Source organism: Nerophis ophidion, linkage group LG28 (assembly GCF_033978795.1).
Source record: "Nerophis ophidion isolate RoL-2023_Sa linkage group LG28, RoL_Noph_v1.0, whole genome shotgun sequence".
Classification (NCBI taxonomy): Eukaryota; Metazoa; Chordata; class Actinopteri; order Syngnathiformes; family Syngnathidae; genus Nerophis; species Nerophis ophidion.
The window spans coordinates 25,546,475-25,563,974 of record NC_084638.1 but is presented as its reverse complement, the minus strand read 5'-3'; the positions used below and the strand labels follow the sequence as shown (position 1 = coordinate 25,563,974).

Below are 17,500 nucleotides of genomic sequence, written 5' to 3'. Positions count from 1 at the left end.
ATATACCCATTTAGCAATATTATATACAGTTTTAGCATATTTATATATACTGTAAATATATTTATATACACTGTTAGCATATCTATATACACTGTTAGCATATTCATATCCCCTGTTAGCATATTTATATAGACTGTTCGTATATTTATATACAATGTTAGCATATTCATAGACGTTGTTTTTTGTTTATATATATATATATATATATATATATATATATATATATATAGTATCACACCTGTAGACCCACTAATAAAGTGACCCAAACCTGGTCCCCAGGTGTGTGTCTGCCCTGCCTGATAGACGTGGTCCCTGTCAAGAACGAAGACGGCCTGGTCATCATGTTCATCCTCAACTTTGACCTGGCTTCTGACCCTCGAGCCGTGGACTCATCTCCCACCAGAGAACTGAACAGAGTCCTGAGGATCCCCCGGCTGACTCTGGGTAACAAGTCTTACCTTATACTGACTCTGAGTAACAAACCTCTTACCTTATACTGACTCTGGGTAAAAAAGCTTACCTTATACTGACTCTGTGTAACAACCTTCTTACCTTATACAGACTCTGGGTAACAAACCTCTTACCTTATACTTACTCTGTGTATCAAACCTTTTACCTTATACTGACTTTGGATAACAACCCTCTTACTTTATACTGACTCTGTGTAACAAACCTCTCACCTTATACTGACTCTGGGTAACAATTCTTACCTTATACTGACTCTGGGTAACAACCCTCTTACCTTATACAGACTCTGTGTAACAAACCTCTTACCTTATACAGACTCTGTGTAACAAACCTCTTACCTTATACTTACTCTGTGTAACAAACCTTTTATCTTATACTGACTCTGGATAACAACCCTCTTACTTTATACTGACTCTGTGTAACAAACCTCTTACCTTATACTTACTCTGTGTAACAAACCTTTTATCTTATACTGACTCTGGATAACAACCCTCTTACTTTATACTTACTCTGTGCAACAAACCTTTTACCTTATACTGACTCTGGGTAACAACCCTCTTACCTTATACAGACTCTGTGTAACAAACCTCTTACCTTATACAGACTCTGTGTAACAAACCTCTTACCTTATACTTACTCTGTGTAACAAACCTTTTATCTTATACTGACTCTGGATAACAACCCTCTTACTTTATACTGACTCTGTGTAACAAACCTCTCACCTTATACTGACTCTGGGTAACAATTATTACCTTATAATTACTCCGGGTAACAAACCTCTTACGTTATACTGACTCTGGGTAACAAACATCTTACCTTATACTGACTCTGGGTTACAAAAGTTTTACCTTATACTGACTCTCGGTAACAAACATCTTACTTTATACTGACTCTGGGTAACAAAAGTCTTACTTTATACTGACTCTGGGCAACAAAAGACTTACCTTATACTGACTCTGGGTAACAAACATCTTACTTTATACTAACTCTGGGTAACAAACCCCTTACTTTATATTGACTCTGGGTAACAAAAGCCTTTATACTGACTCTGGGTAACAAAAGTCTTACTTTATACTGACGCTGGGCAACAAAAGTCTTACCTTATACTGACTCTGGGTAACAAACCTCTTACCTTATACCGACTCTGGGTTAAAAAAAACTTACATTATACTGACTCTGGGTAACAAAACTCTTACCTTATACTGACTCCGGGTAACAAACCTCTTACCTAATATGGACTCTGGGTAACAATTCTTACCTTATAATGACTGTGGGTAACAAACCTCTTATCTTATACTGACTATGGGTGACAAAAGTCTTACTTTATACTGACTCTAGGTAACACACCTCTTAACTAATACTGACTGTGGGTAACAAACCTCTTACCTAATACGGACTCTGGGTAACAATTCTTACCTTATAATGACTGTGGGTAACAAACCTCTTATACTGACTCTGGGTGACAAAAGTCTTACCTTATACTGACTCTCGGTAACAAACCTCTTACCTTATACTGACACTAGGTAACAAACCTCTTAACTAATACTGACTGTGGGTAACAAACCTCTCAACTAATACTGACTCTGGGTAACACGTCTTACCTTATACTGACTCTGGGTAACAGAAGTCTTACCTTATACTGACTCTTGGTAACAAAACTCTTACTTTATACTGACTCTTGGTAACAAACTTCTTACCTCATACTGACTCTGGTTAACAAAAGTCTTAGATTAAACTGACTCTGGGTAACAAGTCTTACCTTATACTGACTCTGGGTAGCAAACCTCTTATCTAATACGGACTCTGGTTAACAATTCTTACCTTGTGACTGTGGGTAACAAACCTTTTATCTTATACTGACTCTGGGTTACAAAAGTCTTACCTTATACTAACTCTGGGTAACAAACCTCTTACTTTATACCGACTATGGGTAGCAAAATTCTTACACTAAACTGACCCTGGGTAACAAACCTTATACTTTATACTGACTCTGGGTAACAAAAGTCTTACATTATACTGACTCTGAGTAACAATCCTCTTACCTTATACTGAGTCTGGGTAACAAAAGTCTTATCTTATTCTGACTCTGGGTAACAAACATCTTAACTAATACTGACACTGGGTAACACAAGTCTTAAATTATACTGACTCTGGGTAACACAAGTTTTAAATTGTACTGAATCTGGGTAACAAAAGTCTTACTTTATACTGACTCTGCATAACAAACCTCTTACCTTACACTGACTCTGCGTAACACACCTTTTACCCAATACTGACTCTGGATAACAAAAGTGTTGAATTATACTGACTCTTGGAAACAAAAGTCTTACCTTATACTGACTCTGGGTAACAGAACTCTTACCTTATACTGACTCTTAGTAACAAAACTCTTACCTTATACTGACTCTGTGTAACAAACATATTCCTTTATACTTACTCTGGGTAACAAAAGTCTTACTTTATACTGATTCTAGGTAACAAGCCTCTTACTTCATACCGACTCTGGGTAACAAAAGTCTTACCTTTTACTGATTCTACGTAACAAACCTCTTACCTTATACTGACTCTGGGTAACAAACCTCTTACTTTGTCGTTAGTCCTCTACCTTTGCTGAGGTCGCCGCTAATAACGCCACAATAGGTCTCGGCCTAGCTGCATCGGCACCAGCACCGGCACCTTAGCACATTAGGGAATTTGTAGGTGATAAATGCCATTGTCACTGATGATTATCGACCGCCCATAATGGTTTTTGATGGCGTACCAAGAGAACTGTGATGGTCTCATGTGCTCCTCAGCTTGCCGGCAGCGATTTGGCCTCCTCCTCCAGTCCTTCAGACCAGGACCTGGTGCAACGTCACAGGACACAGAGCTGGGCGGCCCGCATGACAGTCTTCCTCCCCTGGGACACGAGTCGGTGGCTTTGGAAAAACTGTTGTCTCTCCCCGAGAGACAGCAGCTGGACGGGGAAGGAGGACTACTGCTGTGGGGCAAAGAAGACCTGCAGGTCTCGGTACCTGCTGGACCAAAAACTGAGAGCGACCAAGCGAGAAGAGAGCCATGCCAAACAGGAACACCTCCACCTGGTCCACGTGATCCACGTGACCCACGTGATCCACGTGAACCAGGTGATCCACGTGACCCAGGTGATCCACCTGACCCACGTGATCCACGTGACCCAGGTGGTCTACATGACCCACGTGATCCACATGACCCACGTGACCCACGTGACCCAGGTGATCCACGTGATCCAGCCCCAGCACCACCAACTCTGACTGACCTGACCCGGACCTCCTCTCATCCTAGTACCAGGTAATAAATTACACCTGGCATTGCTTCAGTTAATTACCTTTGACATCACCTCTAGAGTCCAAGACCACGTCCAAGTCCAAGTTCTTACCTTCTATTACCTTCTTTCGCCTACATCTTATCTTTTATTACCTTTTCTCACCTATTTCTTACCTTTTCTTACCTTCTTTCGCCTGTGTCTTATCTTTTATCACCTTCTCTTACCTACTTCTTACCTTCTCTTACCTACTTCTTACCTTCTTTCGCCTGTGTCTTATCTTTTATCACCTTCTCTTACCTACTTCTTACCTTCTCTTACCTACTTCTTACCTTCTCTTACCTACTTCTTACCTTCTTTCGCCTACATATTGTCTTTTATTACTTTCTCTTACCTACCTATTTCCTTCTCTTACCTTCTCTTGCTTACGTCTTGTCTTTTATTACCTTCTCTTATCTTCTCTTACCTTTTCTCGCCAACATCTTGTCTTTTATTACTTTTACTTACCTACCTTTTACCTTCTCCTACTTTCCTCGGCTACTTCTTATCTTTACTACCTTTTCTTACCTACTTCTTACCTACATCTTGCCTATTATTACTTTCTCTGACTTACATCTTACCTTTTCTCGCCCACATCTTATCTTTAATATCTTCTCTTACCTACTTCTTCCCGCTCGTCTTTTATTACATTCTCTTACCTACTTCTTTCATTCTCATCATTTATTACCTTCTCTTACCTACTTCTTACCTTCTCTTACCTACTTTTTACCTTCTCCTACTTTCTTTTGGCTACGTCTTATCTTTAATACCCTTTCTTACCAACGTCTTACCTACATCTTTTCTTTTTCTGACACCACATCTTATCTTTAATACCTCCTCTTACCTACTTCTTACGTTCTCTTACCTTCTCTCGCTTACATCTTATCTTTTATTACCCTAGCTTACCTACTTCTTACCTTATCTTACCTACATCTTTTCTTTTTCTGACACCACATCTTATCTTTAATACCTCCTCTTACCTACTTCTTACGTTCTCTTACCTTCTCTCGCTTACATCTTATCTTTTATTACCCTAGCTTACCTACTTCTTACCTTATCTTACCTACATCTTGTTGTTTATTACCTTCTCTTACCTACAGCTTACCATATCTCGCCCGCATCTTTTATTTTATTACCTTCTCCTACCTACTTCTTACCTTCTTTTGCCTGCGTCTTATCTTCAATTACCTTCTCCTATCTACTTCTTGCCTACATCTTCTATTTTATTACCTTCTCTTACCTACTTCTTACCTTCTCCTGCCCACATCTTATATTTTATTATCTCCCTTACCTACTTCTTACCTTCTTTTCCCTTCTCTGGCCTGCATCTTATCTTTTATTACTTTCTCTTACCTACCTTCTCTCGCCTACGTCTTATCTTTTTTTTTTACCTTATCTTACCTACTTCTAACCTTCTCTTACCTACATCCTGTCTTTTTTACCTTCTCTTACCTACAGCTTACCTTCTCCCACCTACCTCTTATATTTTATTACCTTCTCTTACCTACTTCTTACCTTCTTTTACCTTCTCTAGCCTACGTCTTATCTTCTATTACTTTCTCTTACCCACCTTCTCTGGCCTACGTCTTATCTTTTATTACCTTCTCGTACCTATTTTTTTACCTTCTTTCGCCTACGTCATATATTTTACTACCTTCTCTTACCTACTTCTCACCTTCTCTCGCCTATATCTTATCTTTTATTACCTTTTATTACCTACTTCTTACCTTCTCATAGCTACAGCTTGTTTTTACCTTCTGTTAGGTTCCTCTTTCCTTTCTCTTACCTTCTCTTGCCTACATCTTATCTTGCATTGCCTTTTCTTACCTACTGCCAACTTTCTCTTACCTTCGCCTACCTTTATCTTACCTTGTGTCACCTTCTCTTACCTTACCATACCTACTACTTACCTTGTCTACCGGAGTGGCGCACGTCCACTGCAACGTTTCAAAAGGCACTTTCCCCCCTCAAAAAACAAAATATATGATGTCATTAATTATTCATGATGTCATTAATTATTTATGACGTCATTGGATATTCATGATGTCATCACCTACAAATCAACATCGTTGTTGTTTTCACCAGATGTGTGAAGTTGAAACTTTCCTCCTCGGTGGACGACGTGAAGAGTGGACATACTTCCTGGGATAGGAAGCTGCAGAGTCGTCACACCTGCACAGGTGAGGACAAGTACTCAGTCGACAGCTCATTTAGTCTTTTGTTCACGGAAATAATGTGTAATAACACGGTAGTAACACAAACGCGGTAATAACACAAACAATAATAGTCAGACAAAATAATTTCACAGCACAAACAATTAAAAGTGTTATTTTAATGCTAACAACGCTAACTTTATTTTATTTTGTGCCGTTACATTTGTTAAGTCACGGTAATAACACGGTAATAACACGGTAATAACACGGTAATAACACTGTAGTAACACTAACATGGTAATAACAAACACAATAATAGTCAAACAAAATAATTTCACAGCACAAACGATTAAAAGTGTTATTAATGCTAACTACGCTAGCTTTATTACTTTTGTGCCGTTACATTTGTTAAGTCAAGGTAATAACACGGTAATAACATGGTAGTAACACAAACGCGGTAATAACAAACACAATAATAGTCAGACAAAATAATTTCAAAGCACAAACGATTAAAAGTGTTATTTTAATGCTAACAACGCTAGCTTTATTTTATTTAGTGCCGTCACATTTGTTAAGTGACGTAATAACACGGTAATAACACTGTAGTAACACAAATGTGGTAATAACAAACACAATAATAGTCAAACAAAATAATTTCACAGCACAAACGATTAAAAGTGTTATTAATGCTAACTACGCTAGCTTTATTATTTTGTGCCGTTACATTTGTTAAGTCAAGGTAATAACACGGTAATAACATGGTAGTAACACAAACGCGGTAATAACAAACACAATAATAGTCAGACAAAATAATTTCAAAGCACAAACGACTAAAAGTGTTATTTTAATGCTAACAACGCTAGCTTTATTTTATTTAGTGCCGTCACATTTGTTAAGTGACGTAATAACACTGTAGTAACACAAATGTGGTAATAACAAACACAATAATAGTCAAACAAAATAATTTCACAGCACAAACGATTAAAAGTGTAATTTTAATGCTAACAATGCTAGCTTTATTTTATTTAGTGCCGTTACATTTGTTAAGTCATGGTAATAACACGGTAGTAACACAAACGTGGTAATAATAAACACAATAATAGTCAGACAAAATAATTTCACAGCACAAATGATTAAAGGTGTTGTATTAATGCTAACAACGCTAGCTTTATTACTTTTGTGTCGCTATGTTTGTTAAGTCACCGTAATAAAGCGGTAATAACACAAACGGGGTGATAACACAAACACAATAATAGTCACACAAAATACATTTCACAGCACAAACGATTAAAGGTGTTTTTTTAATGCTAACAACGCTAGCTTTATTACCTTTGTGCCGCTACATTTGTTAAGTCACGGTACTAACACGGTAGTATCATAACGATTAAAAGTGGTATTTTAACATGTGTAGTGATAAGGGCGGGGCTAACTTCACACAGCCACGCGACTATTTTGGCGACCTTGGATCCCTCAGGCGATACGGCATCCAAAAGCGACATCAGCGTGTAAAGGATATCACCAGTTGGGCTCAGGAACACTTCCGAAAAACCACTGTCAGTCACTACAGTTGCTCGCCACATCTGTAAGTGCAAGTTAAAGCTCTACTGTGCAAAGCCACAGCCATTTATCAACAACACCCGGAAACGACGCCGGCTTCGCTGGGGCTCGAGCTCATCCAAGATGGACTGATGGAAACTGGAAAAGTGTTCCGTGGTCTTACCATTTTCACATTTCAGATGAGTTAATCGCAAAGATTATCACGGCCCTACGGCTGAGAAGCACCGGGTGTTGATGACACTTAAGCGTAGTTGTAGAAATGTTTTAATGTCTCCTTGGTACAGCGGGGTCAGCCACCAGCAGGAAGAGCAGTGCGCCAGCCGGGACTCTGGACTCCTATGAGGACTCGTGGGGGTACGGCAACCAGGTACAGGACTCACTACAACCAACTGGCAATCAGGACGTGTGGAGGCCCAACAAATGTTGTCTTACTTTCTCTTACCAACATCTTGTCTTGTATTACCTTCTCTTACCTACTTCTTACCTTCTCTTACCTGCTCCCGCCTACGTATTGTCTTGTATTACCTTCTCTTACCTACTTCTTACCTTCTCTTACCTGCTCCCGCCTACGTCTTGTCTTGTATTACCTTCTCTTATCTACTTCTTACAATCTCCTACCTTCTTTTGCCTACGTCTTGTCTTTTATTACCTTCTCTTATCTACTTCTTACCTTCTCTCACCAATGTCTTATCGTTTTTTTTACCTTTTCTTACCTACTCCTTTCCTTGTTTCACCTTTTCACACCTATATCTAATCTTTTTGTATCTTCTCTTACCTTCTCTTACCTTCTCACACTTACATCTTAACTTTTATTATCTTCTTTTACCGACTTCTTACCTTCTTTCACCTACGTCTTATCTTTTATTACCTTCTCTTACCAACTTTTGAACCTTTTTTTTTACCTTCTCTCGCCTACATCTTATCTTTTATTACCTTCTCTTATCTACTCTTATCTATTTTCTTGCTTTCTCTTACCTACATCCGATATTTTGTTACCTTCTCTCACCTTGTTCTTACCTTCTTCTACCTTATTTTGCCTACCTCTTGTTTTATTACCCTCCCCTACCTATTTCTTACCTTCTCTGACCAATGTCTTATCTTTTTTACCTTCTCTTATCTACTCCTTTACTTGTTTCACCTTCTCACACCTATATTTAATCTGTTTTTATCTTCTCTTACATACTTCTTACCTTCTCTTACCTTCTCACACCTACATTTTATCTTGTATTATCTTCTCTTACCTAATTTCTTTACCTTCTTTTGCCTACGCCTTATCTTTTATTACATTCTCTTACTTATAGCTCATGATTTCTTGCCTTTTCTTACCTACTTCCAACTTTCTCTTACCTTCTATTACCTACTTTTTTTTAAACCTTTTTTTGTAAATTCTCTCACCTACGTCTTATCTTTTATTACCTTCTCTTACCTACTTCTTTAGTTTTTTATACCTTCTCACACCTACATCTTATCTTTTTTATTATCTTCTCTTACCTACTTCTTACCTTCTTTCTCCTACATCTTATCTTTTATTACCTTCTCTTACCTACGTTTTAACCTTTTTTAACCGTCTTTTGCCTATGTCTTATCTTTTATTACCTTCTCTTATCTACTCTAATCTTTTTTCTTGCTTTATCTTACCAACATCTGATATTTTATTACCTTATCTTACCTACTTCTTACCTTCTCCCACCTTCTTTTGCCCACATCTTGTCTTTTTTTTACCTTCTTTTATTTACTCCTTTCTTTGTTACACCTTCTCACACCTGTATCTAATCTTTTTATCTTCTCTTGCTACTTCTTTCCTAATTTTTCCCTTGTCTTACCTATATCTCATTTTGTCTTGCCTTTTTTTACCCACTTCCAACTTTCTCTTACATTCCCATACCTATTTCTTACTTTATTTTAATTCAAAAATGTCTTTGTTCCACAACTTCACGTTTAATGACAAAAATGTTTACCTGCTCAAATCCAGGCAGACGTGAAATTGATGAGGTTTTCTTGTTGACCTTTTCCCAGCAGGTAAGCCACAGTTTACTGGACGCCAAGACGGCCGCTTTTGTGACGCTTCCTCCGGGGGAAATCAGACCTCCGGGCAAACTGATGGGCAGAACCCACCATGTCACCGAGAAAGTAACCCAAGTAAGTGGAAGACCACCTTCTTGAGGGTGAGGTTGAACAGGGTAAAAAAAAAGTCAATCACATTTTTCAGACTATAGAGCGCACTTTATCAGCTGCCACCTCTAAATCTGAGAAGAAGAAAAAAATAGTGGGTGAATGAGGATGTCTGTGACAGGGCAGTAAAACGGCTGATTGAACAAAACAGAAGTCGAGGTCGTGGACCCGCTAGCCGCGCAAGCTAGCTCTCCAATCCGCTAAACAGACTGGATGACCCCGCGGCGACGTTTTGGTGAATTTTTGCTGAGGAATTTGTGAAAGTGAAACAATAAAAAAACAAAATGCTATCAAAGGTAATAAAGCTAACACAGACACACGTTGACCTGTTAGAATATTAGCCAATGCTAACAACGCTGGCGCGTACAAATGTGCATGAAAACACTCATGGGACACTTTAATAAGTAAGTAATAACTTTTTTAGCTACATTGTACTTTTTACCTTCACTTACTTTATCTTGCCCCATCTCGTCTTTTATTACCTCCTCTTACCTATTTATTACCTTCGCTTGCCCATATTTTATCTTTGATTACCTTCTCTTACCTACTTTTAACTTTCTTTTACCTTCTCTTACATATGTCTTATCTTTTATTACCTTCTCTTGCCTTCTATCACCTATATCTTATCTTTTATTACCTTCTCTTACCTACGTTTGACCTTTTATTGCCTTCTCTTACTTCTTACCTACATCTTGTCTATTATTACTTTCTCTGACCAATATCTTACCTTCTCTCGCCCATATCTTATCTTTAATACCTTCTGTTACCTAATTCTTACCTTCTCTTACCTTTTCCCGCCTACATCTTGTCTTTTTTTACCTTCTCTTACCTCCTTCTTACCTTCTCTTGCCTGTGTCTTATCTTTTCTTAACTTCTCTTACGTACTTTTTACCTTCTCTTGCCTACGTCTTATCTTTTATTACATTCTTTTATCCACTCATTTTTTCTTACCTTCTCTTACCTACTTCTTACCTTCTCTCGCCTACCTCTTGTCTTTTATTACCTTCTCTTACCTATTTTTTGCCTTTTCTTGCCTACGTCTTATCTTTTATTACCTTCTATTATCTACTCTTTTTTCTTACCTACTTCCCACCTTCTCTTTCCCACATCTTGTCTTTTATTGCCTTGTCTTACTTACGTCTTACCTTCTCTCACCCACATCTTTTATTAGCTTCTCCTGCCCACATCGTGTCTTTTCTTTCCTTCTCTTACCTACTTCTTACCTTCTCCCGCATGTGTCTTATCTTTTCTTAACTTCTCTAGCCTACTACTTACCTTCTACTGCCTACATTGTGTCTTTTATTACCTTGTCTTACCTACTTCCTAACTTTTCTTGCCTTCATCTTGTCTTTTATTACCTTCTCCTACCTACTTCTTACCTTCTCTTATCTACATCAAGTCTTTTATTACCTTCTCTTACCTATTTCTTACCTTCTCTTGCCTACATTGTGTCTTTTATCACCTTCTCTTACCTACTTCCTAACTTTTCTTGCCAACATCTTGTCTTTTATTACCTTCTCCTACCTACCACTTACCTTCTCTTACCTACATCTAGTCTTATATTACCTTCTCTTACCTTCTCCTGCCTACATTTTGTCTTTTATTACCTTCTGTTACCTACTTCCTAACTTCTGTTGCCTACATCTTATCTTTTATTACCTTCTCTTACCTATTTTTTGCCTTTTCTTGCCTACGTCTTATCTTTTATTACCTTCTCTTATCTACTCTTTTTTCTTACCTACTTCCCACCTTCTCTTTCCCACATCTTGTATTTTATTGCCTTGTCTTACTTACGACTTACCTTCTCTCACCCACATCTTTTTTTAGCTTCTCCTGCCCACATCGTGTCTTCTCTTACCCATTTCTTACCTACTTCTTACCTTCTCTCGCATGTGTCTTATCTTTTCTTAACTTCTCTAGCCTACTACTTACCTTCTCTTACCTTCTACTGCCTACATTGTGTCTTTTATTACCTTCTCCTACCTACTTCTTACCTTCTCTTATCTACATCAAGTCTTTTATTACCTTCTCTTACCTACTTCTTACCTTCTCTTGCCTACATTGTGTCTTTTATTACCTTCTCTTACCTACTTCCTAACTTTTCTTGCCAACATCTTGTCTTTTATTACCTTCTCCTACCTACTACTTACTTTCTCTTACCTACATCTAGTTTTATATTACCTTCTCTTACCTTCTCCTGCCTACATTTTGTCTTTTATTACCTTCTGTTACCTACTTCCTAACTTCTGTTGCCTACATCTTGTCTTTTATTACCTTCTCTTACCTACTTCTTACCTTCTCCCGCCTACATCTGGTCTTTTATTACCTTCTCTAACCTACTTCTTAACTTCTCTTACCTTCTCTCCCCTACATTTTGTGTTTATTACCTTCTCTTACCTACTTCCTAACGTCTCTTGCCTACATCTTGTCATTCATTACCTTCTCTTACCTACTTCTTACCTTCTCTTACCTTCTCCCGCCTACATTTCGTCTTTTATTACCTTCTCTTACCTACTTCCTAACTTTTCTTGCCTACATTTTGTCTTTTATTACCTTCTCTTACCTACTTCCTAACGTCGCTTGCCTACATCTTGTCGTTCATTACCTTCTCTTACCTACTTCTTACCTTCTCTCGCCTACATTTTGTCTTTTATTACCTTCTCTTACCTACTTCCTAACATTTCTTGCCTACATTTTGTCTTTTATTACCTTCTCTTACTTATTTCCTAACTTTTCTTGCCTACATCTTGTCTTTAATTACCTTCTCCTTCCTACTTCTTATCTTCTCTTACCTAAATCTAGTCTTTTATTACCTTCTCTTACCTACTTCTTACCACCTCTTGCCTACATCTTGTCTTTTATTACCTTCTCCTACCTACTTCTTACCTTCTCTTACCTACATCTAGTCTTTTATTACCTTCTCTTACCTACTTCCTAACATCTTTTGCCTACATCTTGTCTTTTATTACCTTCTCCTACCTACTTCTTACCTTCTCTTACCTACATCTAGTCTTTTATTACCTTCTCTTACCTACTTTTTACCTTCTCCTGCCTACATTTTGTCTTTTATTACCTTCTCTTACCTACTTCCTAACTTCTTTTGCCTACATCTTGTCTTTTATTACCTTCTCTTACTTATTTATTACCTTCTCTTACCTTCTCCCGCCTATATTTTGCCTTTATTACCTTCTTTTACCTACTTCCTAACGTCTCTTGCCTACATCTTGTCTTTTATTACCTTCTCCTACCTACTTTTTACCTTCTCTTACCTTCTCCTGCCTACATCTTGACTTTTATTACCTTCTCTTACTTACTTCCCACCTTCTCTTGCCTACGTCTATCCATTTATTACCTTCTCTCGCCCACATCTTATCTTTAATACCCACTCTTACCTTCTCTTACCTACATCTTGTCTTTTATTACCTTCTCTTACTTACTTCCCACCTTCTCTTGCCTACGTCTAGTCATTTACCTTTTCTCGCCCACATCTTATCTTTAATACCCACTCTTACCTTATCTTACCTTCCCTTGCCTACATCTTGTCTTTTATTACCTTCCCACCTTCTCTTGCCTACGTCTTGTCTTTTATTACCTCGTCTCGCCCACATCTTATCTTTAATACCTTCTTTTACTTTATCTTACCTTCTCTTGCCTACATCTTGTCTTTTATTTCCTTCTCTTATCTACTTCTTACCTTCTCTTGCCCATATCTACTTTTACCTTCTCTCGCCTATGTCTTGTCTTTTATTGCCTTCTCTTTCCTACGTCTTACCTTCTCTCGCCCACATCTTGTCTTCCTTTACATATTTTTTACCTTTTCTTACCTTCTCTTGCCTACGCCTTGTCTTTTATTACCTTCTCGTACCAATTTCTTAACAGTTATCGCCCTGTCTTATCTTGTATTACCTGCTCCAACCTACTTCTTACCTTTTCTCACCTTCTCTTGCCTACGTCTTATCTGTTATTACCGTCTCTTATCTACTCCTTTTTTTTTTTTACCTTCTCCTACCTTCTCTCGCCTACCTCTTGTCTTTTATTACCTTCACACATGGGACAATTTAGTCAGTAAGAACTGTTTTAGTGTATTAAAAAAAAAAAGGCATTTCTACTTCCGGTTCAAAGCTTCAAACCGCATTCAGCAGGCAGCACCTGCAGTGAGTGAACTGGTCCAAAAGATGGCACCATACCACAAACAATAACAGACCTTTTTGTGCCTTTGCACAAACTGTCTGCTTTTTAAAATCAAAGCACAAAAATGAAGTACCGGTTTATAGTCCGGAATTTACATTTTTCTTGTCCGTCTTGAGACTGAGTAACTGAAAACCTGAACAACGACTCCTGGGAGAGGTGGAGAGAGAGAGAGAGCGCCTGAACTCCCTCAAGAAACGAGGGCAGTTCTCCAGTCTGCTTCCGACGGACACACTCTACTTTCAACTCACCGGCAACTTGGAACGTATAATTAATCCAACATCTTATCCAAAGTCCGGACTTCGGGCTGTGTCCACCAGTTGGTTGGTGGCTTTTTAGGGCTGGAGGAGAGGTTTTGGCGAGGGGAGACTACTTTATCCCTGAAGGATGCAGCCACTGACAGGATGAAGGGAGCAGGACAAAGACCACGACAGACCAGGCAAACCCTAAAACCTCTGTCCACGTTCGTCCCCGATGAGACGGGTAGATCCAGACCATTTTGAACTTACCCCACACACCACCATGTCATCAGTCAGTGTCCGAGACTGCGCCTCAAGTTCGGGAACGGACCGCAGAAACCCCCGAGTAAAAAGAGCCGTCCGAATTTCCTCCATAGTCGCTCATGAGGTAAGTTCACCCGCCTCCGGTGTGGAAAGACCCCCAGGTAGTTTTGTCCATGAGCAGGAAATCGTCCGATCAAATTAAGAGAACCAAGTGCTTGGACATCAACGGACCTTAGTCTGTCCTTGACTGCATGCCTCGGTGACATATAGCACATGGACCTTTATGGCGGCTCCCCCGCTGAATGAGGCGCTGCACTTGATTGATCACTCCAGTCGCAGCTCCTGCCCCGAGGTCCACTTAACCACGGGGGTTTATTTATGTTTGGGTCCCAGTATCCCAGTATAGCGCCTGCCCCACTTTTCCCGGCGTACATTCATCTGCCATAACTTATAGATGCTCCCATTTTTAAACCCCCTGTAGGGACATTCCCCCGAGCCATGTGCCTTCTCAAAAACCACACACGGTTCTTTATTTAACAAAGTCCAAGAAACTCATCAGCGGGTTTCTCTTTGTGGAGCACCCTTCCTCTTGCATCCAGAGTCAGCCTCATGTTCCAAACAGGTCTTCATCACAAGACTGGGAACCATGAATGCCCCAAAACCACAAAGTGCTAAAGGGTGCCTCAATGGGTAATGAGCCACACCCCCACCTCAGGCCTGCTAGTGGGAGACATGGTCCTAGTGTCCGCCAGAGATAAAAATCACATTGACAGAGGGACATAGGGACTGGTGCAAGTTATTCCAGAGTCCTGGGACACGTCTTGGAATGCCAGGTCCAACCAGGATCTTAAAATTTGTTTGTGGAATATTTAGGAGACTCTGGCCTGAAGACCGAAGTATGTGCCAGGGAAGTGTAGGGGCACAACAAATCAGTGATGGTCTGAGGGTCGAGTCAGGACCAAAATCTTACACTCAGTGCGGGATTTGACTGGAAGCCACTGAAGACTGGATTGAGTGGGGGTAGGGCGGGCTGTTCCGGGCGCACCGGTTAAAGGTCTGGCAGCCGCATCCTGGACAGTCTGAAGTCTCTTCAGAAGCGAAAAGAGATTTACGCGTGAATGATCACTTCGAGATTCGATTTTGACGACAATTTGTTCCGCATTAGAGATATTTCCGAAGTGATGTAAGCAGTTTTTGGTCAGTGGACGGCAGTCACCCTCCAAAGACTTGGACTGATCCAACACAAGTCCGAGGTTTCTGAGGCTGTTTTGAACAGATGGATCCAGAACACCAAGGGAGTTCTTGATTTTATCGGGAGCGATGACCAGAGTTTTCAATTTCTAGGGAAATTCGAAGACGACCGATTTTTGATACAGGGTACACATTCCAAGAACTTCTCTTACCTACTTCTTGCCATCTCTTACTTTCTGTCATGTCTCTCGCTAGTAGACCTCATAGTCCTCGTGTCTGCCACACACACTTGAGGTCTACTAGCGAGAGACATGGTCCTGGTGTCCGCCATCGCCTGGCTCTATCAACAGAGCCTGGATCTCGGACATTTCTGTGGGTCCATTATAGGGGACAGTTTCAGCACCCCTCCCACTATGGCAGTTCCCGTCTGGGTGTTTGGAGGGGCTGTGTGGTGGACACCAGGACCATGTCTTTCGCTAGTAAATCTCATGGTCTATTGGCGAGAGACATGGCCCTGGTGTCTGCCACAAAGTCCCTCCAAGCACCCAGACGGGAACTTCCATAGTCCGTGTCTCACTCTATCTCTCTCGCTCCCACTCCAACTCCAACAGCGTGTCTCGATTCCGGCTGCTGCTAATAAAAGCGACAGGTGGTAAGATAACAAGGCCCACCTGGGCCATCCACTCACCTGTCGCTGTCGTCGAGGCCAGTCCTTGCACACCTTGTTTGGCGGCAGGCCCGCAGGCCACGCCCCCCTCCACAATTATTATTACATTTATCATTTTATTTTTTGTTTAATTGACCATAGGGACATTCTTTTTCTTAATTTTCCATGTTTCTTTAATATTGTGACTTCTTTAAAATATAGGATTTTATTTTGCAAGTATTTATTTATTTGGACATTTTTTTGTGATTAATTTTTTTAAATCTTTTATTACTGGTATTTTTTAATTCAACTGACCACTATATGTTTTTTATTTTATATTGTAAAGTTATTATTATTAAAATTACTGTTAGATTTTTTTATTTTATTTTGTAATTTAACTGACCATTGTGACATTGTATTTTTTATGTTAATATTTTGACTTTCTTTAATAGATGGGATTTTCTGTTGCAAGTATAATTGCTATTTGAAGTATTTATTTAAATGGCATTTGATTTGTTGTTTATTATTAATTATTGTACTATTATTATTATTATTATTATTACATTTGTAATTTTATTTTTTAATCTAACTTACCAATGTGACATGTTTTTTTCTTCCATTTTACTATTATTATTATAAATATGATTATTATATTTTTAATTTTATTTTGTATATAAATTGACCACCGTGACATTCTCTTTTTATTTTTATTTTTTTAAATATTGTGACTTTAATAGATATAATTTTTTTAAGTGGACATTTTTTATGATTTTTTATTACTATTATTATTATCTTTTTTTACTTGTATTTTTTAATTTAACTGACCACTATGATATGTTTTTATTTTTTATTGTATTATTATTATTATTATTATTAGTTTTTGTAATTTCTTTTGTAATCTAATTGACCATTGTGACATACTTTTATTTTTATTTATTTTTTTAATATTGGGACTTTCTTAAATGGATGGGATTTTATGTTGCAAGTATTATTGCTATTTGAAGTATTTATTTAAATGACATTTGTTTTGTTGTTTATTATTAATACTTGTATTATTATTATTATTATTATTAATATTAAATTTGTAATTGTATTTTTTAATCTAACTGACCAATGTGATATGTTTCTTTTTTTATATTTTATTGTCGTTATTACTATAAATAAATAAATGATAAATGGGTTGTACTTGTATAGCGCTTTTCTACCTTCAAGGTACTCAAAGCGCTTTGACACTACTTCCACATTTACCCATTCACACACACATTCACACACTGATGGAGGGAGCTGCCATGCAAGGCGC

At 38.6% G+C, this 17,500-nt stretch overlaps 1 protein-coding gene across 1 annotated transcript in view; it reads left to right on the top strand.

Annotated features, from left to right (window-relative positions):
* The window catches only part of LOC133544941 (potassium voltage-gated channel subfamily H member 6-like), a 68,431-nt gene that overhangs the window by 20,777 nt on the left and 30,154 nt on the right, over positions 1 to 17,500 (top strand). The window contains exons 3-7 of the mRNA XM_061890188.1: positions 280 to 444; positions 3,264 to 3,777; positions 5,876 to 5,970; positions 7,785 to 7,867; positions 9,517 to 9,639. Of these exons, the coding sequence (XP_061746172.1) occupies positions 280 to 444; positions 3,264 to 3,777; positions 5,876 to 5,970; positions 7,785 to 7,867; positions 9,517 to 9,639 (980 nt within the window). The remainder of the gene's footprint in view (positions 1 to 279; positions 445 to 3,263; positions 3,778 to 5,875; positions 5,971 to 7,784; positions 7,868 to 9,516; positions 9,640 to 17,500) is intronic.